At 40.3% G+C, this 22,337-nt stretch overlaps 2 protein-coding genes across 2 annotated transcripts; both read left to right on the forward strand.

Annotated features, from left to right (window-relative positions):
• The first annotated feature begins 977 nt into the window (after positions 1–977).
• LOC133955068 (eukaryotic translation initiation factor 4 gamma 3-like) lies at positions 978–14,199 on the forward strand. The gene is made up of 21 exons (XM_062389718.1): positions 978–1,040; positions 2,454–2,527; positions 3,182–3,305; positions 3,835–3,960; positions 4,567–4,704; positions 5,220–5,345; positions 5,952–6,089; positions 6,605–6,730; positions 7,335–7,472; positions 7,988–8,113; positions 8,690–8,792; positions 9,324–9,697; positions 10,368–10,679; positions 11,079–11,177; positions 11,404–11,542; positions 11,834–11,996; positions 12,303–12,528; positions 12,734–12,880; positions 13,206–13,287; positions 13,408–13,551; positions 13,993–14,199. Exons 1-21 carry the CDS (start codon positions 978–980, stop codon positions 14,163–14,165), a joined length of 3,141 nt encoding a protein of 1,046 aa, XP_062245702.1. The 3' UTR covers positions 14,166–14,199.
• Positions 14,200–18,111: 3,912 nt separating this feature from the next.
• On the forward strand, positions 18,112–21,984 carry sqor (sulfide quinone oxidoreductase). Its single transcript, XM_062389430.1, has 10 exons — positions 18,112–18,270; positions 18,773–18,971; positions 19,084–19,254; positions 19,379–19,432; positions 19,524–19,718; positions 19,810–20,019; positions 20,259–20,442; positions 20,898–20,965; positions 21,069–21,247; positions 21,348–21,984. Exons 2-10 carry the CDS (start codon positions 18,774–18,776, stop codon positions 21,403–21,405), a joined length of 1,317 nt encoding a protein of 438 aa, XP_062245414.1. The 5' UTR covers positions 18,112–18,270; position 18,773; the 3' UTR covers positions 21,406–21,984.
• The last annotated feature ends 353 nt before the right edge of the window (positions 21,985–22,337 follow it).

Here is a 22,337-nt window from a genome sequence, read left to right on the forward strand (position 1 = left end):
TTTTATTTGTAATGTAAATCTCATATAGTTCGATCAGTGTTGTCTAAGTTAAGATGGGTAGTATAAGTAACACATTAAGACCTTTTATGCAAAATCTCCCAAAGCAACAAGCCTAGTAAGAAGTATCCAAATATGATATTTTCCAACATTCTTGGTTTGATTTCACTTAATATTGATTGGTTCCTTTCAATCAAGAGAGCAAGACTAACAAGAACTGAGGCAGAACCTTCACTCATGCAGGAATTGTTTTTTTTATATCTGTTATGTTTATCACTTATTGACAATTTGGAATAATAAACATTGTCCAAGGGCTGGTTGATATATCAAGAATTATCACAATAAATGTCACATCAGCTTTTTTTTTAAATATTATAGGCAGATTTTTGCTCCTGAGTGATGATCTATGTCATCAGAGTCCTTTTCCTATATTGTTGCGTAAGTTTAAGGGCAGATTTTAAATCTGCCTTTAAATGTAGTGACTATAGGCATTTTCCTTTGTTGAACTGTCTCTATCACACAGTTATGTCAGGGTCACTCTGGACCTCTCCTCACAACCAAGCAGTTTGCTACAGAACCTCTACTGACCCATATTCAGGTAATTTACCCAACTGTAAATTCCCTCCTGCTTCTGTTCTTTCACCATCATATCAGTTTGCTGGTACCTGCATGCAAGAAAAGAGATCACGAATTATTCCCTGGTTATTGGTAAAACTTAATGCAATTCCTCACTGTGAGATATGTGTTGGCCAAATGGTGAAGTCGTCTGATAAACTGAACTTGTTTGTACTTTAGATTAAAGCATGGCAGCATGCAGAAATGAGTCGGCTGTCTCTGTCCCTACTTAATATCTTCTGTGTTTCTCTCCCATCTTACCTACAGTTATTCCAGAGGACTCAGATACAGACTGCCAGGCCCTACATCGTGACAAACACAACCTCCATACTCACAGATTCCTTACATCCGTCTAACCCACTAATATGGCTTCCAGAGAGCCCAAGCCTTGCCGTTCCAAGAAGGCTGCAAAGTGCAACTTCCCACAGGTGAAAGAAAACACACTGACCTGTTTACAGTTAATGTTTGCTCTCTTTCAGGGGTAGGGGAACCTTTTTTCCATGTTATCACTATATTGCATATTTAGGATCAGTAGCATGTACTCAAATATGTTCTGCAGACGGCTCACATTAAACACAGATAAAATACCCATTCTCTGATATAACTGAATGATGACACCTCCCTAAAAATACTTATTTTGACTCACAAAATCTGGATCCCCAATAGATTTCACCTGTTTATGTAATCTACCACTCTAAACATCAAGATCTGTTGAAAGCCAAACTGTAACAATTAGGGTTGCAAAATTCCGGGAATATTCAAAGCTGGAAACTTTTCATGGAAATTAACGGGAATAAACAGGAATATACATGAATTAACAGGAATCAACAGGAATAAACTGGAAATTGTGTGGATAATTTATACTAACTGTATTTACCTTGTCATATACAGACATAACTATACACATTTTGCTTTGTCATAGGCTGATTTGAGCTCTGAGGAAACTTTGGGCACTTGACTATATGCTTCTGCGTCTTTGTGTCATTCTTAACATAGGTCTTTGCACATTATTTGCAAATGTCCACAGCCTTTCCTTCTACATTGGCTGGGTTGAAATGTCTTCACCCATGAGATAGTACACTTGGCATTCCTCTGTAGAATAAGATGAGAAAAAAACTTGTAAAAAAACACTAAAGCAATGTCAGAGATATAGTTGGCCAATTGGAATCATATTTAAAAATATTTTACAATTGATGGATAAATGATTAGAAATAGGCTAGATGAACATATGAACAATCCTCAATCAGCATGCATATATATTTTCCCCAGTAATATCATCGAAACTTACCTGACTAGTCCTGCACACTCCAGCAGGTGTGTACTGTGCGTTTTTTTTCAAAATTCCCGAGCTGCATATTCCCATGGAAAGTTTCCGGAAAATTTTAAAAAAAAATCGCCCCTTTGCAACCATAGTAACAATAAAACATAACCCCTCTTTTGTGAAAGAACTAATCAGCTGTCTGGTAAGATGGGTGTGGATGCAATTTGGAAACTGAAAATGTTTGGGAACTTGCAATTCATTTATCATTATGTTAATGTATATATACTTGTTAATAGTTTAATGTGTAGGAAATGTGCTTAAGTAAAATGCATACAATTTAATTGGAATGATGATCTCAGCTGATAAGAGCCTTTCATAGACATATCAGAATTGGTTTTATTTTACAGAATGAAAAAATGTTAACAAGATAATACATTTTCTATATGTTTTCTTGTATTTATGATTCATTTCAATTTATAGTTCATGTCCATGGTTAGTGGATTTGATACATCATGTATAAGTTCTTAGCAGTGTGTAACACAGCTGACGGTTCACACACATTGTGTCATTGTCCTCCCAGATTCGTAACCGGGACCCTGATCAGCGTGGCAGGGACATCCCGGAGGAGATCATGGCAGAGGGTCGAGGGAGCAGGTATTCATCTCCTCCTGGAGGTCACCGCTCCTCTCGCCCCACCCAACAACAGGTGAGGCTCTCTCTCTCTCTCTCTCTCTCTCTCTCTCTCTCTCTCTCACACTATCTCACGCTCATGCTTGCCCAATGTCTCACCCGCAGTAGTTAGAGGTAGTGTAGAGTTAGCTTCAGCTCATCAGCCTGGATCTTTAGCTGAGGGATGGAGAGTTTGTTGCCTTGTAGCAGAGTGAGCGCTCCGCTCTAATCCTTGATTCATAAATTCTGGATCCACACTAGATTTCACCAGTTTATGGAAATTACCACTCTAAACGTTTAGATTCTTTGAAAGTGAAACTGTAACAATAAAACATAACCTCCTTTGTGGAGGAACCAATCAGCTGTCTGGTAAAACGGGTGTGGATGCAATTTGGAAACTGAAAATGTTTGGGAACTCTGTAATTTATTTATCATCATGTTAACGTGTATACTTGTTAATGCTTGAATATGTGGGAAATGTGCTAAAATTAAATGCATACAATTTAATTGGGATGTTATTAGATAATACCATACCACTGATCATAAAAGTTCACCATTTCTGTACAATGTTTGTTTTTCCCTCGCTGATGGTTTTTTTTTGGTTGATAATAAGTTTCTCCTTCTCCTCTTAACTTGCAGTATCGCGACAGACAACCCTATGTGCGACGTCCTCAGCAGTATCAGGACCATCGCACCTACGAACCTCGTCCTGGGCCAGAGGGGAGGCACCCTCACTACCCAGAACAATATCCATCATCCCGGGGTGCGGAGAGAACAGTGAGTATCTTAGGAGTTCCTGTTGGCCGCTCCAGGAACTACATTCCTAAGTTCAGTTCAGTTCAGTTCAATCGTCAACTCGACTCAAGTTGAATAGATTAGAGTTGAGGTCAGTTGGGTCAAATGGTTTAGCTGAGCTCAATGGTTCATTTAGGTTGAGGTCAGATGTTAAGTTGAACAGATTTGGTTTAACTTTAAGATTTCATTGCTACAAAATGTTATGAATACAACTCAAAAACCAAATTTTCTTACAGAAAGCTATAGAATAATTTATTGTTTTGCTTATGATGTCAGCTGATAAGAGCCTTTCATAGACATACCAGCATTGGTTTTATTTTACAGAATGAAAAAATGTAAACAAGATAATACATTTTCTGTATGTTTTCTTGTATTTATGTTTTATTTCAATTTATAGTTCATGTCCATGGTAAGTGGATTGGATACATCATTTATAAGTTCTTAGCAGTGTGTAACACAGCTGACGGTTCACACACATTGTGTCATTGTCCTCCCAGATCCGTAACCGGGACCCTGATCAGCGTGGCAGGGACATCCCAGACGAGATCATGGCAGAGGGTCGAGGGAGCAGGTGTTCATCTCCTCCTGGAGCTCAACGCTCCTCTCGCCCCACCCAACAACACGTGAGTCTCTCTCTCTCTCTCTCTCTCTCTCTGTCTCTCTCTCTCTCTCTCTGTCTCTCACACTCTCACACGCTCACGCTTGCCCAATGTCTCACCCGCAGTAGTTAGAGGTAGTGTAGAGTTAGCTTCAGCTCATCAGCCTGGATCTTTAGCTGAGGGATGGAGAGATTGTTGCCTGGTAGCAGTGTGAGCGCTCCGCTCTAATCCTTGATCACAAATTCTGGATCCACACTAGATTTCACCAGTTTGTGGAAATTACCACTCTAAACATCTAGATTCTTTGAAAGTGAAACTGCAACAATTAAACATAACCTCCTTTGCGTAGGAACCAATCAGCTGTCTGGTTAAATGGGTGTGGATGCAATTTGAAACCTGAAAATGTTTGGGAACTCTGCAATTCATTTATCATCATGTTAATGTATATATACTTGTTAATAGTTTAATGTGTGAGAAATGTGCTAAAATTAAATGCATACAACTTAAATTGGGATGTTATAAGATACAATCATACCACTGATGTAAAAGTTTACCATTTCTGTACAATGTTTGTATTTCCCTCCCTATTTTTGTTGATAATAAGTTTCTCCTTCTCCTCTTAACTTGCAGTATCGCGACAGACAACCCTATGTGCGACGTCCTCAGCAGTATCAGGACCATCGCACCTACGAACCTCGTCCTGGGCCAGAGGGGAGGCACCCTCACTACCCAGAACAATATCCATCATCCCGCGGTGCGGAGAGAACAGTGAGTATCTTAGGAGTTCCTGTTGGCCGCTCCAGGAACTACATTCCTAAGTTCAGTTCAGTTCAGTTCAGTCGTCAACTCGACTCAAATTGAATAGATTAGAATTGAGGTCAGTTGGGTCAAATGGTTCAGCTGAGCTCAATGGTTCATTTGGGTTGAGGTCAGATGTTAAGTTGAATAGCTTTGGTTTAACTTTAAGATTTCATTGCTACAAAATGTTATGAATACAACTCAAAAACTACATTTTCTTACAGAAAGCTATAGAATAATTTATTGTTTTGCTTATGATGTCAGCTGATAAGAGCCTTTCATAGACATATCAGAATTGGTTTTATTTTACAGAATGAAAAAATGTAAACAAGATAATACATTTTCTGTATGTTTTCTTGTATTTATGATTTATTTCAATTCATAGTTCATGTCCATGGTTAGTGGATTTGATACATCATGTATAAGTTCTTAGCAGTGAGTAACACAGCTGACGGTTCACACACATTGTGTCATTGTCCTCCCAGATCCGTAACCGGGACCCTGATCAGCGTGGCAGGGACATCCCAGACGAGATCATGGCAGAGGGTCGAGGGAGCATGTATTCATCTCCTCCTGGAGCTCAACGCTCCTCTCGCCCCACCCAACAACAGGTGAGGCTCTCTCTCTCTCTCTCTCTCTCTGTCTCTCTCTCTCTCTCTCTCTCTCTCACAGTATCTCACGCTCACGCTTGCCCAATGTCTCACCCGCAGTAGTTAGAGGTAGTGTAGAGTTAGCTTCAGCTCATCAGCCTGGATCTTTAGCTGAGGGATGGAGAGATTGTTGCCTGGTAGCAGTGTGAGCGCTCCGCTCTAATCCTTGATTCACAAATTCTGGATCCACACTAGATTTCACCAGTTTGTGGAAATTACCACTCTAAACATCTAGATTCTTTGAAAGTGAAACTGTAACAATAAAACATAACCTCCTTGGTGGAGGAACTAATCTGCTGTCTGGTTAAATGGGTGTGGATGCAATTTGAAACCTGAAAATGTTTGGGAACTCTGCAATTCATTTATCATCATGTTAATGTATATATACTTGTTAATAGTTTAATGTGTGAGAAATGTGCTAAAATTAAATGCATACAACTTAAATTGGGATGTTATAAGATACAATCATACCACTGATTGTAAAAGTTTACCATTTCTGTACAATGTTTGTATTTCCCTCCCTTTTTTTGTTGATAATAAGTTTCTCCTTCTCCTCTTAACTTGCAGTATCGCGACAGACAACCCTCTGTGCGACGTCCTCAGCAGTATCAGGACCATCGCACCTACGAACCTCGTCCTCGGCCAGAGGGGAGGCACCCTCACTACCCAGAACAATATCCATCATCCCGGGGTGCGGAGAGAACAGTGAGTATCTTAGGAGTTCCTGTTGGCCGCTCCAGGAACTACATTCCTAAGTTCAGTTCAGTTCAGTTCAGTCGTCAACTCGACTCAAATTGAATAGATTAGAATTGAGGTCAGTTGGGTCAAATGGTTCAGCTGAGCTCAATGGTTCATTTGGGTTGAGGTCAGATGTTAAGTTGAATAGCTTTGGTTTAACTTTAAGATTTCATTGCTACAAAATGTTATGAATACAACTCAAAAACTACATTTTCTTACAGAAAGCTATAGAATAATTTATTGTTTTGCTTATGATGTCAGCTGATAAGAGCCTTTCATAGACATATCAGAATTGGTTTTATTTTACAGAATGAAAAAATGTAAACAAGATAATACATTTTCTGTATGTTTTCTTGTATTTATGATTTATTTCAATTTATAGTTCATGTCCATGGTTAGTGGATTTGATACATCATGTATAAGTTTTTAGCAGTGTGTAACACAGCTGACGGTTCACACACATTGTGTCATTGTCCTCCCAGATCCGTAACCGGGACCCTGATCAGCGTGGCAGGGACATCCCAGACGAGATCATGGCAGAGGGTCGAGGGAGCATGTATTCATCTCCTCCTGGAGCTCAACGCTCCTCTCGCCCCACCCAACAACAGGTGAGGCTCTCTCTCTCTCTCTCTCTCTCTGTCTCTCTCTCTCTCTCTCTCTCTCACAGTATCTCACGCTCACGCTTGCCCAATGTCTCACCCGCAGTAGTTAGAGGTAGTGTAGAGTTAGCTTCAGCTCATCAGCCTGGATCTTTAGCTGAGGGATGGAGAGATTGTTGCCTGGTAGCAGTGTGAGCGCTCCGCTCTAATCCTTGATTCACAAATTCTGGATCCACACTAGATTTCACCAGTTTGTGGAAATTACCACTCTAAACATCTAGATTCTTTGAAAGTGAAACTGTAACAATAAAACATAACCTCCTTGGTGGAGGAACTAATCTGCTGTCTGGTTAAATGGGTGTGGATGCAATTTGAAACCTGAAAATGTTTGGGAACTCTGCAATTCATTTATCATCATGTTAATGTATATATACTTGTTAATAGTTTAATGTGTGAGAAATGTGCTAAAATTAAATGCATACAACTTAAATTGGGATGTTATAAGATACAATCATACCACTGATTGTAAAAGTTTACCATTTCTGTACAATGTTTGTATTTCCCTCCCTTTTTTTGTTGATAATAAGTTTCTCCTTCTCCTCTTAACTTGCAGTATCGCGACAGACAACCCTATGTGCGACGTCCTCAGCAGTATCAGGACCATTGCACCTACGAACCTCGTCCTGGGCCAGAGGGGAGGCACCCTCACTACCCAGAAGAATATCCATCATCCCGGGGTGCGGAGAGAACAGTGAGTATCTTAGGAGTTCCTGTTGGCCGCTCCAGGAACTACATTCCTAAGTTCAGTTCAGTTCAGTTCAATCGTCAACTCAACTCAAGTTGAATAGATTAGAATTGAGGTCAGTTGGGTCAAATGGTTCAGCTGAGCTCAATGGTTCATTTAGGTTGAGGTCAGATGTTAAGTTGAATAGCTTTGGTTTAACTTTAAGATTTCATTGCTACAAAATGTTATGAATACAACTCAAAAACTAAATTTTCTTACAGAAAGCTATAGAATAATTTATTGTTTTGCTTATGATGTCAGCTGATAAGAGCCTTTCATAGACATATCAGAATTGGTTTTATTTTACAGAATGAAAAAATGTTAACAAGATAATACATTTTCTATATGTTTTCTTGTATTTATGATTTATTTCAATTTATAGTTCATGTCCATGGTTAGTGGATTTGATACATCATGTATAAGTTCTTAGCAGTGTGTAACACAGCTGACGGTTCACACACATTGTGTCATTGTCCTCCCAGACCCGTAACCGGGACCCTGATCAGCGTGGCAGGGACATCCCAGACGAGATCATGGCAGAGGGTCGAGGGAGCAGGTATTCATTTCCTCCTGGAGGTCAATGCTCCTCTCGCCCCACCCAACAACAGGTGAGGCTCTCTCTCTCTCTCTCTCTCTCTCTCTCTCTCTCTCTCTCTCTCTCTCTCTCTCTCTCTCTCTCTCTCTCTCTCTCTCACGCTTGCCCAACCAGCCTGCTCTCCACCATGTGTGTGGCAGACAGGGCACAGCGCCTGTGTCATTTACACGTCTCACTTTCTCATAAGAAGATCACCATGACTCCAAACTGTTACATGTCTGTTGGCTGTCGCTCAGGACATTATCTAGTTAAAGACTTACAGATAACAATTATTGGAAAATAACCCAAAAGAGTAATTGCTGCAATCACTACACACTATTTATTTACGGATGTGTAGGTAGAGGCCATGACTTGTGAAAAAGCACTTCTCAAATTTATTTTCCTTATAGCTGTACAGTAAATTCAATGTATTGTGTTTCATGTTATACTTTCTTCCTTCCCGTCACTGTTTCTTATCACTCGTTGTCTCTTACAGTAGATTTCCTATTTACTCTGTGTATGCTTCTACGGAATCCACTCAGGTCCGCCATTGCCATTCACTTCTCTCCTTTAACCTGCACTGTGGCTCTTTTGTCTCTTTTGTCTCAAGCACTCCAAACGGCCTGGCAAACAGACTCCTAAAGCCGTCGACCCCACTACTCAGCCAATCGTGATGAACAAAAAAGAGGCCTCCGACACCAAACCAGGACCAGGTCTGACCCAACACTCTCACCATTCTTTTAAGCTATTTCCACAGATCCTAAGAGGAAGGAGTGCCACTCTTAACAATCTAACCGAGGCAGTTTTAACTCAAGAGCTTTTAACATGATATGAGAAATATTTCTCATGTTAATGGAGATATGACCAGTCAAAGTCAGAGAACCCCAAAATAATAAACATGGAAAGACCATATCTCCATTAATTATGATCTGTGATATGTCAAATTTAGCATATCACAGACACAATTGTAAAAATGTAACATTAGACCCTCGTTATGGTATCGGTCTTCCTGCGTCGGATCCACACTCGCAACCTCCACAAAAATGTTGCCGAAAAAAAAATTCCCTGGCTGGCTTGTTGAACCTGAAGCTGTCACAGTCACAACATGTCACAGTTTTTAAACAGAATAATTATCACATTAATTACATGTGAAGAACTGTTAAGTGTAGTTTGTGGTACAAATATTACCTTTTGCTGGTTGAATACTGAAGTCCTGTATTCATCTGTACTTTTCCTTCTTCCAGATGATGAGCCAAAATTGCAGCCCGTTGGTCTGAGGTCTTCCTCACCTGGGCTTGTACCACCTGATGTTCAGCCAAAGAATTCAGGGAATGCCTGCAAACCAGTTATGAAGAGGGTAAGCCTCCCAGTGGAACCAGAGTCAGATATAACACCTGTTATATCCCCTCATTCCCCTCAGGACCTGTTAAAGGAGGTCCGCAGTATCCTGAACAGGCAGACGCCTCAGAAGTTCCTCCAGCTGGTGAAGCAGGTGAAGGACTCACCCATCGACACGGAGGAGCAGCTCAAAGGAGTCGTGGACCTCCTGTTTGAGAAAGCCATGGACGAGACCAGCTCATTGGTGGCCTACGCGAAGATGTGCAACTGCCTCGCCACGGTAAGCAGGTCGCTTAGTTGAGCAGAGAAGTGTGTCGACTTTGGAACAAGAGAGTCTTGTGTTTGTAATGTAATTGTTTGAATTGGATTTGGAGAAGTACATAAATATAGCTTTTTTCTAAACTGTAAATTCATCAGTTGCAAAAAAACGATGGAGGAATTAAGTGTAATCTTTTAACCATCTATCGGAGGGGTGTCCACACAGTGTGTCAATATGCAGTCAACAACTTGCTAAATGTTTATGCAGCAAATGGATCAATTGGTTACTATTCAGCTCTGCCTTGATGCAGAATAATGCTGTGAAAAGCAACACAATTCAGTACAGTGTGATGATGAGGTTTTATTGTTTTGATGCCTCTACAGTCTACACCAGACGACACCCACTATTTATTAAGGAGTTTGAAAATCAGTCACAAATAATGCTTTAAAACACAATTTATTAAACGTGCATATCCTTAATTATGAACTCTATTAACAAGAGTTCTAGAAAACTATTACATTTTCTGTCTGCCATCATTTGATAACATAACCTTACATATATTAGTCAGTAAAATCAAAATAATACAGATACGAAAATGTTAATTTGTTGATAGATAAAAAACAAAATGATTTATATTATCTGAATGCTTATGTTCTCTACTGACTTCATTCCACTTACTGTTCATGTGCAGCTCACAGTGCCCACCCCTGACAAACCCCAAAAGACAGTGAACTTTCACAAGCTGCTGATAAGCCGCTGTCATGAGGAGTTGGAGAAGTTGGAGAAATACAAGGTGGATGATGTGGTCAAGGACATTACCCGGCGGCGTTCCATCGGAAACATAAAGTTCATCGGAGAACTGTTCAAGGTCAAGATGCTAAATGACTTCATCGTGCATGACTGCTTGGACAAGCTGCTGACTAACAACGACGAAGTGGCTTTGGAGTGTTTGTGCATCCTGCTCACCGTCATCAGCAAGGACCTTGATTATAATGAGACCAAGGTGAGCTGGTGGTAGTCAATTCTACATAAATCTTAAATTTATTTTATTACAGTCTTAAAAAGGTCTGAAGGGCTACAGATTGAAATCTTTGAATATAATCTACAGGATTATATGCGTCTGGTTTCCATTTCCAAAATTATATATTCAGAGAAATGCGTTGTTTGCAGGGATGAAGATGTGAACTTTTTGTCAGCAGTGTTTTTGACATTAGTGCAGCGAAGATCAGTTCATGTCTCTGCTTTCATCCCACCAAGATGTTTTCTTCTGAACGTGTCAAATAAGTGATTTAAGAGTTGATTCTGCAACCTGCTGTCTGGTGGATTGAATGGAGTCAAGCTGAACATGACCTTCATGTCTCAAATTAAACGTCTTTCTCCCTCTGTGTCTCACCTCTCTCAGATGGATCACTATTTCAACTCTATGGAAGATATCGTCACAGAGGGGAAGACATCCCCTCGGATACGGTATATGCTGCAGGACACTATAGACCTGGTTTCGGTGAGTGGGTCTTGATTTTCATTTCATTTCCACAATTGTAAAGAGTCCAACATTCAAATTCTTCAAAGTAAGATGGATTTTACCACAGAGATTTATTTCACCGATCTGTTTGATGACCAGGAACATGATACTGGATATTCTGGTCATATTCTGTCTAATGAATATCAACAATCTGTCTGATTCAGGTTTGAAGTCATTGTGGTTCTGTACATTTTTTTTTCTTCAGCTGAACTTGGTGCCTCGAAAAGCCAAGCAGGATCCAAAACCCGTTCAGCAGATCCACAACGAGGCAACGATTGAGGATCAGGAGGAGCCGAGGAGCGTGCAGCAGCCACTGCTCTCCGAAGACACCAAGATACAGCCAGGTCAGGCCTGCAGTCTAAATCCTCTTTAAGGCTTAGAATCTGATATGACCAGTCAAAGTCACAGAACCCCTAAATTATAAACTTGGAAACCCCACATCTCCATTAATTATGAGGCTTGTTGAACTTGAAGCTGTCACAGTCACAAAATGTCACAGCTTGTAAACAGATTTATATTTTTTATTACATTACTTACATGTGAAGAACTGTAAAGTGTAGTTCTTGATACAAATATTACCTTTTGCTGATTGAATTCTGAAGACATGTATTCATCTGTACTTTTCCTTCTTCCAGATGATGCTCCAACACTGCAGCCCGTTGGTCTGAGGTCTGCCTCCCCTGGGCTTGTGCTGCCTGAAGCCCCCGTGGCTGCACTCCAGCCCCAGGCCTCTAGTCCTAAACAGGTTCCCACTCCTCCACAGAACCAAGGCTCTGAAGCCAGGGGAACTCTGGAAAGGTATGACATGATAACGCTGTCTGATTTTAAGGATCCTCTCTGTGTTAGGTTTCCTGAAACATGAGGAGAGTGTCTCTGTGATTCTGATATGTATCTCTCATGCTGGCAGGATATTTATAACTCTGAATAACTAGCTCCATTGACTTAAAAATAAATTAGTTAAGTTATTAGGGTTTTGTTTCACTTCTGTTTAGGTCAGTGATAATAATTTGTAGAAGTTCCAAATTGGGTGAAAAGCTTGATATTCAGAGTTTCTCATTTACACTGACATCCTTCCTGACTCTTTGTTTATTTGTCCCCCAACAGTCAAACGGGTTCAAGCAAGAAGCGGAGGAGGCGCAGGAAGCCCAATAACCAGCTGCAGACAGCTGGTCTGAGGTCTGCCTCCCCTGGGGTTGTGCTGCCTGGAGCCCCAGGTGAGAGTGGGGAAGCTCAGGCCACTACTCCCTGTAGAGAACCGGATCTTCCCCTCCCCGCCTCTCTCAGCCCCCTGTCCATCGTCGAGGAGCTCCTCAACTTTGACAACTCGAAGGTGCTGACCACCTGTCAACTGATAACTGATTTTTTCGTTTCAATTTCATAGATAAACCCTCTTAAAGGGAAGAATGAAAGTATAAGTCTTGAACATACGTCTTTGTTTTCTAATGAATTTACTTCATAATGGGTTTTTATTGTTTCCACGCCGTCCTTCTCTTCTATACTTCCTCACCATATCAATGTTGTCTCCACTTGAACAGCAGCTCCAGTGTCTTCATTCAGACGCCTCCAGCTCTGAGGCGACTCTGTCTGAGGGAAGCTGGTCTCCCTGGGAGCTGCAGAAGCAGATGCTGGGAATCATGCTGGAAGACATGGCCTGTGACTCGGACATCTTCGACTGTGTGAAGGTAGGAAAAGTGAAATCAACCAGTCTCTGCGAGTTAGTGGTAAAAATCCTGAAGGGCAGACGGAGTGTTGCTGAGTTACAGCTCGTTGTAAAGTAACAGAATATTCTTCTATTTCGAACCTTGAGGCTAATGTTGGTCCACTACTGTGATAAGATCTCATCAATACAATTCCTAGATCCACCTGTGGTCCAAAATGTTACGGTTTCCTCCCCGGGTCCACAAACGTTCCTGGAAATAACTGTAGTTTTTGATGAATCCTGCTGACAAACTGTCTAAACCAATGAAATCATCCTCCTCCTCACCTCCTCTGTACTCCGTTTCTCAGGAGAAGCTGGAGAGAAGTCAAAAGAGCTCATCTCCCTACCTGATGGAGTTAATGACGGCTGTGTGTCAGGCAGCAGTGAAAGGTAAGCTCCCCACCAGCCGGAGCAGAGACTCCGCTGCTCTGCTCAAATCGCACCGCTGATTACAATATGTACTCTCTGCCGAGCGGATGAATTTACTCTGCCTCCTGCTTCACTGTGCAGAAAACACCAGTTGTCCTGTGCACGCCGCCCTCCTGCAGAAGGGACTGCCTGTGGTCCTGGAGGACCGGCACTCGGAGAAGGAGCAACAGAGGAAAGCTCTTAAAGATCTTCAGGAGCTTATTGTCACCCTCGATGGGCCTCCAAGTAAGTTCGGCATCAGAGTTCACTCCAAGGTCCATTTAGTAGCTTCTCTGGAGCTTTGCTTCTTGTCACATGATTCTCTTCAGTAGAAGAAACTTCACCTTGTTATATGGAATTGTAGATTTTCATATTTCCGTTTATTTTTTAAGCACTTTAAGGACATTTGGAACAATTTGGATTAAATTTGTATCTCAAATGTGTTCTCCATTGACATTAACTTGATTTGGTCATTTGAGGAACATCACTACGACTCCAATTCAGTTTTGCAAAACACAATGCCGTCTTCAGTAATTTCTAAACCATACATCTTTTGTTTCCTATCTAGATACAAATCTCATTAATTGAATTGATAAGATTAGGAATTGGTCTCACTTCACATAAAAATGTGATTTATTTCCATTTGGTCACAGCTGAAACGATGACTGACATGTATCTGTTCTCCAGACCTTCTCCGAATGTTCTTCACCTGCATGTGTGACGAGGACATCAGTTCTGAGGACTCGTGCTGCAAGTCTGGGACAGGCAAAGACCAGGAGCAGCTTGGTAAAGACGTGGCCCTTCAGACCGTCACAGCCTTCTTCACCTGGCTGCGGGAGGCGGAGCCCCATGGAAATTGAGGAGGGGAGACCCCCGGGGGACAGGCCCGGGCAGAACTCCTCCTTACAGCAGAAACACATCTGGAATTTTTTCTTTTTTCTTACCTTTCTTTTAAAAAGTCAATAAAAAGTATTTAAAAAAAGCTCTTTCTCATGATTTGTTCTTTCCATGGTTTGGGGCTTATAGGGGAGAGGACTCAGTGTATGTTTGTGTGTGATGAACTGAGACAGTTGTGTTTTGTTCAGACCAGGAGGAGCAGCTGAGCGATGAGCTGCCGTCGCTTCAGGATCAACGACTCAGGTTCCACTCGTTTGGTCTGTTTAGTGGTCGAAGCCCAAACAATCAAACAGCACTGTGTCGTTGAAAGTGTCTCAGCAGCTTGTCGCCTCATATAGTTCTTATTTGTACTTGTATCTTTTGTATGTGTGTGTCTAGGTTGTGTGTTTATGAAGCTATGACATGTTTGTGGTGTTGTCTGGCATAATGTGGTCACGTGACCACCAGGTCGCCCAAAACACACCCACTGTGAACATGGATACCGGAGACATGTGATCAACTGATGATTCAGTTTATTGGCAATTATTTAGGTTATGTCCAAGCAATAATCTTGCACTGTTAAATATGACTGTATATAATTGTTTGACAGGTATTTCCAGTATCTGGTGAAGAACTCCTGCTCCAGACAGACATCCTATCAAAATGTATCAGAGATAGTTTCAGGATTCAAAGATCTACATTATCTTCATATTCAATTACAATTAACCTGAAGGATGCTTCTCTCTCCAGGATATGTATATATACATGTAAAGATGTATGGAAATAATATGAAAAACAAATGGTAGCATCAGCAGATACCTACATAAAGAAATTAGAAATCAATTTTTTTCATATTTATACATATTTTGTAATTACTATATGGTTATACTTCATTAGATTTAGTTGAATTATTTTAAACCAATAGGTTTTAATAATTAAATTGATATATTTTTATAAAACTTCAAATTTTTACTTCTCATTTATAAATTAAATGGCTGTATTTTTGTATTAGGTAAATTTTATTAATCATTAGATTCTCATTTTTGTAATCCTTTAAAGTCCCCATATCTATAAATTAAATTAAATATAAACAAACATAAATACAATCATAGCAGCCCACAAATCCAAGATAATTGGATTCTTGTTCAGACACATTTGTTCCAGAAATGAGGAATAACTTAAAACCAAGATGACATTTGTCAAATCTGCATAGCAACGAAAAAACACAATAATATTTATCAGTCAGGCGTTTAACAAATAGTTTATAACACTTTAGATGTATGATTGTTAGTCATAAACACAACATGTATAACTTCTCCTATGAAGACATTTCATGTTATTACACCTGTGTTTCACTATGTTGTCATTTATTATCCAGTAAACCTCCTCCGATTGGTGTTAATGTATAAACCCACAACCTCATAATGTGATTAAATCATGAATTCAATGTTTACACAAGGCTGAGAAAAGTTAAATAGTGGAACTGAAGCTTTAATATCGGATTCACTTCCTGTTCGTAACAACAGGGACGTCCGAGTGCAAATCAACAAGTTTGACAAAGCTCATAAATGTTAAATATTTCAAAAGCCATTTTCACAGAATCTGTTTGGTTTGATCTGAACATAAAACTGGAAATCCTCTACACACAGAGTGAAGACAAACGCAGCCCTCTGCCCAGAGCGGCAACACCACCTGGCACTGATCCACGTGGATTTAAATCAGCTGAGCCTGTGGATAAGACATTAAACAAACCCATGATGAGTCACCATCATGTGTTCCAGCTCTTCCTGTCTCCTTCCTCCAACGCTTTCCTAAGTAACAATCTCTCTGTTCTGTAGAGTTTCTTATTGAAATCACAGTGACATGAACAGAACTGTTGTTTGCAACATGTCCCATTGTTGTACTTCCAGCTGTGAGACACGTGATTATCTCCGCTATGACAGGATGACTCAAAGTCTACTGAGCCGGTTTCTGTGAGATTCTGTGGTGAGGGTAATACGGTGGCCCTGAGAGTTCAACGAACATGCGTTTTCTTAAGTTGCTGTTCGTTGAGCTCTCAGGGCCACCGTACTCAGGGCCACCGTAAAGAATACTGCATAGTCACATGCATAAGACACAAACATTTTTAACTGACAGGAGAAAACTTCCTTCAAAGAAAGTCATACACAACACAATATGGATGATGGGTACACAGCTGTAGTGATGGTAGATACTTGTGTATTCAAAACAAATGAGCTGTTAAAATACCTATCTCTCAAGTAACCATCAAGTAGATAAACTACATGTCTATTAGAAGAATAAGCCATTAATATTAGAAGAAGAGAATTTCCTTCTCAAACAGAGAAACTGTCTCTGATTACACCTTAATCCTAATATAGCTTAAAAACTCAAAGCAAGGAATTAAATCATTTCAACATGCATCAGTATAAATTCAATTATCTGAAATAGTTTTAATAAAACATGCACTCGTCAAAGTGTAGGTGTGCTATGTCTTGACAACAGCTTGGGACTCCTATCACGTGTCTGTGCACATTAACTAACTTTCTGGAGACCAAGTATTAATTATGAAATGTGAGAATGGATTTAAAAAAAGAACTGTACTTGTGTAACAGTGTATTGTGTATAGGTGCATCATTGTCTGCTGCAAAGCCAGTTACAGTTTTTAAGAGGGTCGCATCAAAAAGTAATTTTGATGCGTCATTTCAAGTAAAGTTGAAATAAATAAAATCAGCCCGATTATCTAAATCATTAATGTTTATTTTTTGTCAACATGACATGATATGTTATCAGTACAGCTGATTTCAGCAGACTCTTTTTGTATTTTTCATTATATATTTTTATTGTTTTTTATAGCTTACAATTTTGTCTGTCTGTGTGTGCATCTGTAACCAGTCCAAAACTTCTTGGGGATGCATGACAGTTTGCGTGTGTATGTTGGGGGGGCGCCAATTTGAAAACTTGCATAGGGCGCCAACATTGCCAGGGCCGGCCCTGGTGGTAGTAGTAGAAGTATTATAATAATAAAGAAATAATAAATAATAATAATGATAACATATAGTATTAGAGTATGGTATTTATATAGCACTATTCAAGATGAAGCACAACGTACAGAAACACAGCACTGAGTATAATGATGAATGTACAAGTATAATGTTGTTATTAATTTAATGTTTCAAAATAAAGCTTGGTTAAAAAGATACATATAGTATAAAATATGCTGCATTAAGGCAGGGGAAATTAAGTAAAGTAATCTGCAAGTTGCAATGCAAATATATAAGATAATATCGTATGAAGTGAATATGTCCTGTATTTCTCTAAATTTATGTAAAGGCTCATATGAATAAATATAACTATCAAGAAATGAATCCAGAATATCTTGGATACAAACGTCCTTCTTTTGCACATAAGGATCCAGAGTCTTCACGGTAGCGATCGGGGGACGAAGCCACGGTCAGTACACCGGCTCAGTCTATCACTTTCAGCTGTCAATCATGCCATGACGGTTCCTATAGCATCAATTAACTCATTACAAACAATATTACCAGGTCAATTAACAGTTGAACAAATGCCGGAAACCATGTTTGAGTTATTTGTAATGTACTGTCCCCCCCCCCACAAAAATAGAGGAGGCCGGCTTTATAACCTATACTGCAGCCGGCCACCAGGCGGTGATTCACTTTTGGGAAGCAGTCATGCCATCCACCTGATCTAGAGGTTGTCCCTCCGAACTACATTTCCCAGAGTGATCGGTAACACACCGACAAGCTTGAAGACATGAGTTGTCAAGAAGAGAGACAGAAAGAACGAGTGACACAGATGAGATGTTTTTTTATTTATATAGCTGGGATGTGTTCAAATCTTAAGCTCTCGATTGCTCAGACAGTGAAGGGGGCGTGGCCGAGGCTGTGAACTACACTTACCGACACAACTCGTTTCCTTCATTCCTCCAGTTTCAGGAAGTTCACACCGGGTTGAAGTGTCTGCGGACGGCGACAGTCCTGCTCGCTGTGGACAGGAAGCAGGCCGGAACTCACTCTGCAGGCTCCTGACGGGATTGTGACTGAGCCTGCAGCTAACCGAGGAGACGAGGTAGGTGTCAAACAAGTGGCCTCTGTCCACGTCTCCGTCCTAAACTCGATCTGGATATCAGGTTAAAGCTGTCTACGCATGTGACGCAGGCTGGGGGTTGTTTGTTACGCAGCGTGCAGAAGTAAACGTTCACCTCAGGTTTGAATCCATAACGTCTCATTCGAGTATAAGGTTTTTTTAAGTATTTGTTTAAAAAAAAGCTCAGTATAAAGAAGTATTTTCCTACAAAAAATCTGTATTGTTTTTATTGTGATAGTCCTTTGACTCAAACTCATCTTCTCCTTATCAGCACACGACAGATGACTAGATATAAAGGTGTGTGCTGAATGTCACACGTTTATTACTTAATCATAAAGTCACTTATCTACAATAGTCATAGCCAGTAATTCCCTGTGTTGAGCTTAAACCAGTAAGTTCAGTTTGTTGACTCTTCCGCTCACAGACAACTAAATACCAGATTCATTGCCAACCAGCATGACTTGCATTTGTTGTCTGGACACAGAATGGCTGCTCTTGGTCGTCTGAGGCTGTGCCGCTCCACTGCCAATGGCATCTCTAACTTTCACACCAGCAGCCGGGCTCATGCCAAGGAGCATTACAAAATGCTTGTGCTCGGGGGAGGCACCGGGGGCATCACAATGAGTGCCCGGATGAAGAGGATGATGGGAGCGGGGAACGTCGCCGTTGTAGAGCCCAGCGAGGCAAGGATCCGCTAGTCTGTGCCCCAGACCATAATACAAACTGCGATGTATAATACAAACTTCTGTCATACCAAACTGCTGCTTAAGTCTTTCTTTTGATTTTTTTCCCCAGATGCACTACTACCAGCCGATATGGACCCTGGTCGGTGCTGGTACAAAATCTCTAGCCTCATCCGGTCGACCCACTGCCAGCGTTATGCCTTCTGGAGTGAAGTGGGTGAAATCTAAAGTTCAGGAAATAAACCCAGACACCAATACTGTCCGCACAGAGGATGGAAGTGAAGTATGTTTGCTTTAGGGAACTATAACAATGGCTGTGTACACATTGAAGTTATAAAATTGCTCAATGATCATCTACTGGCTTTTGCACTGAAGCCGACCATCTAGCCCTGTCTTTCACATTGCAGATCTCCTATGAGTATTTGATTGTGTCTCTTGGATTACAACTGCATTTCGAGAAGGTGAATGAATGCTTTCGGTTTTTGCAGCTTTATATACAGTAATTACAACTGCACTTATGTCCCCGGAAACTTATGGTTTTCTTAAACACAGATCAAAGGACTACCAGAGGCGTTCGGCCATCCAAAGATTGGGTCAAACTACTCAGTGCAAACTGTGGAGAAAACATGGACGGCTCTGCAGAACTTCACCGAGGGCAACGCCGTGTTCTCTTTCCCAAATACTCCTGTGAAATGTGCTGGAGCGCCACAGAAGATCATGTACCTAACGGATGCCTTTCTCAGGAAGGTACTTGCATTTCGGGATGTTACAATCATGTTGCTTGTTTTCAACGATCTCTCATATTTCGTCAAGATTTCTTTTTATGTTTATTTTCAAGACAGGAAAAAGGGACAAGGCCAATATAATATACAACACATCGCTCCCTGTGCTGTTTGGCGTCAAGAAATATGCTGACGCATTGTGGGAGATTGTGAAAAGCCGTGACCTACAAGTGAACCTGAGGCAGAACCTGATTGAAGTGCGGGCAGACAAACAGGAAGCTGTGTTTGAAAACCTTGACAAACCCGGAGAAACAAATGTCATTGAGGTATTTGTGTTACTGTACCTCCTCATTATCTTAAAATACGATGTTGTATAGACTACTTACCTCTGTGGTTTGTCATTTGCTTTCTATTTAAATCCTGAAATAATAATGCAGTCTTTTGTCTGTATAGTGTCTGTATGGTATCAACATACTAGTTTATCTTTTTCACCTAAATACTTGACAAATTATGAGAAGAGAGACCAGAGTAGTAACATTTGACCGTCACTGTTCTTCTTCATCAGTATGAAATGCTTCACGTCACACCTCCAATGGGACCCAACTTGGTGATTAAAGGCAGTCCACTGGCCGATGAGGCCGGCTGGTTGGACGTCAACAAAGACAATCTCCAACATAAGACGTATCCAAATGTGTTTGGGATCGGAGACTGTACCAACCTGCCAACCTCCAAAACTGGTGCCGCTGTCGGTAAGTGATTGTGTTAGTGAGTGTGAACATTGCAGCAACACATAACTGGAAAGCACACTGTTGCTGAGTCCTGTTAATCATGTTTTATCTACCGTTAACTGCCGGTTTATTTTGTAATTTGATGGTTATTGTGTTCTGCGGGTGAATTATACAACCAACTATTTGGTTGTGTAATGATTGTTGAGTGCACCACACCCTGTGAGATGTAATATAGAGATACACTGACAGATGTGATCTCTTCTGGCTTCTGAAGATTATTATGCCAGTTTTCATACAACAATGGCATTGCACGTAAAATGTGGTTTCTATTTTCCATTAATTCATTTTCGCCATTGATTCCTGCATTCTTCTATGTCTGTGGTGTATTTTAATCCTTCCGTTTCAGTATGTTGTTATGTTCCATCAAGGAAACATTTATACATTTCTTTTCCCTAAAACTTTTCTCTCATATGTAGCTGCGCAGTCTGCCATCCTGAACAGAACCATCAGCAAAGTACTGAAAAATGAGAAGCCAGACAGGAAGGTGAAGTGAAACATAAACATCAATTTTGAACTGTTTAATAACTTCCCTTTTGGAAGTGTCTGTTACAAACGGGCCAATACCTGATCAGTGATGTTGTTTACAGTATGATGGCTACACGTCATGTCCGCTGGTTACGAGCTACAACACCGTCATGCTGGCAGAGTTTGACTACAACGGAGAACCACTGGAAACGTTCCCCATCAACCAGGCCAAAGAAAGACGATCAATGTACCACATGAAAGCTGATGTAATGCCTCATCTCTATTGGCACGGGCTTCTCAGGTATTTATACACTGTGGTTGAGCAATAATGTTTTGATAGCTTTTAGTACTGATTCATTCTAACACATTTGCTACTTCTCTCTTAATTTCTCTCACATAAGGGGCCTGTGGGGTGGACCAGGACCATACAGGAAACTCTTTCATCTCGGGATGAAGTGAAACTTCATTATCAGTTACAAGTTCAGAGTTACGTTTCATTATATGACATTTCTAGTGTGAAAAAGAAAGCATGAAATTCACAATACCTTAATGGATAAATAGTGATTATTAGTGATTTAAGTGTAATCCTACATCCTAAATTGTTAATGAAAAATATAAATATATACTCAGAATAGTATTGACCTTGTATTTTATGGTGTTTTAAATTGTATATTATAACAACAATATTGTTATTGATATAGTGCATAAGGGTTTGTTTTTCTGTAATAATTATTTTATTATAAGCTGCTGACTTATATTTCTGGTTGGACTTTTGGTTAATTCATTATTATACTGCTTTCCAGGCAGCCAGTTTGTTTCAGCGTCATGAAATTCACCTTGCAGAGCCTAGATATAAATTGACATTTTGTTGTTGCGTGTTGTTTGGAAGACAATGCAACTTTGTGTTTCAGAGAATCCATGTTACAGCTGAGTCATGAAGGCAGAGACACAAATTAAAACTTTACTTTTTACAGCATGTACCGGGGCAGGGCCAGGGGGCATCTATTCTTTTTAATAAAGAAATAAGTCACTCACTAATGATGCTATTATAGAGCTTTTATTTTGAAAAGTTTTGAACTTGGGTCCAAAGTTCAATTGCTTAACAGACCTCCAAAATATCTATAATTACAATTTCATGAAAAAATGACGACAGCTCAATGAATCATTCAAACTTATACATAAACCAGTAACAAAGCAAATTCAGCTTCATTTTATGAAAAACATCACTGCATATGAACTAGGTAGGATGAACACAAAGTTTTCTAACTTCACTGTGCACCATAGGCAGTTTCTAAAAAGCTCTGCACAAACTGTCCAGCACACAAACAATAACAAAGTGATTTATATCAACAAATTCTTTACCACACTAATGTTAAAACTGATCATGGCGA

The sequence above is a fragment of the Platichthys flesus genome, chromosome 6 (genome assembly GCF_949316205.1).
Source record: "Platichthys flesus chromosome 6, fPlaFle2.1, whole genome shotgun sequence".
Taxonomy (NCBI): domain Eukaryota; kingdom Metazoa; phylum Chordata; class Actinopteri; order Pleuronectiformes; family Pleuronectidae; genus Platichthys; species Platichthys flesus.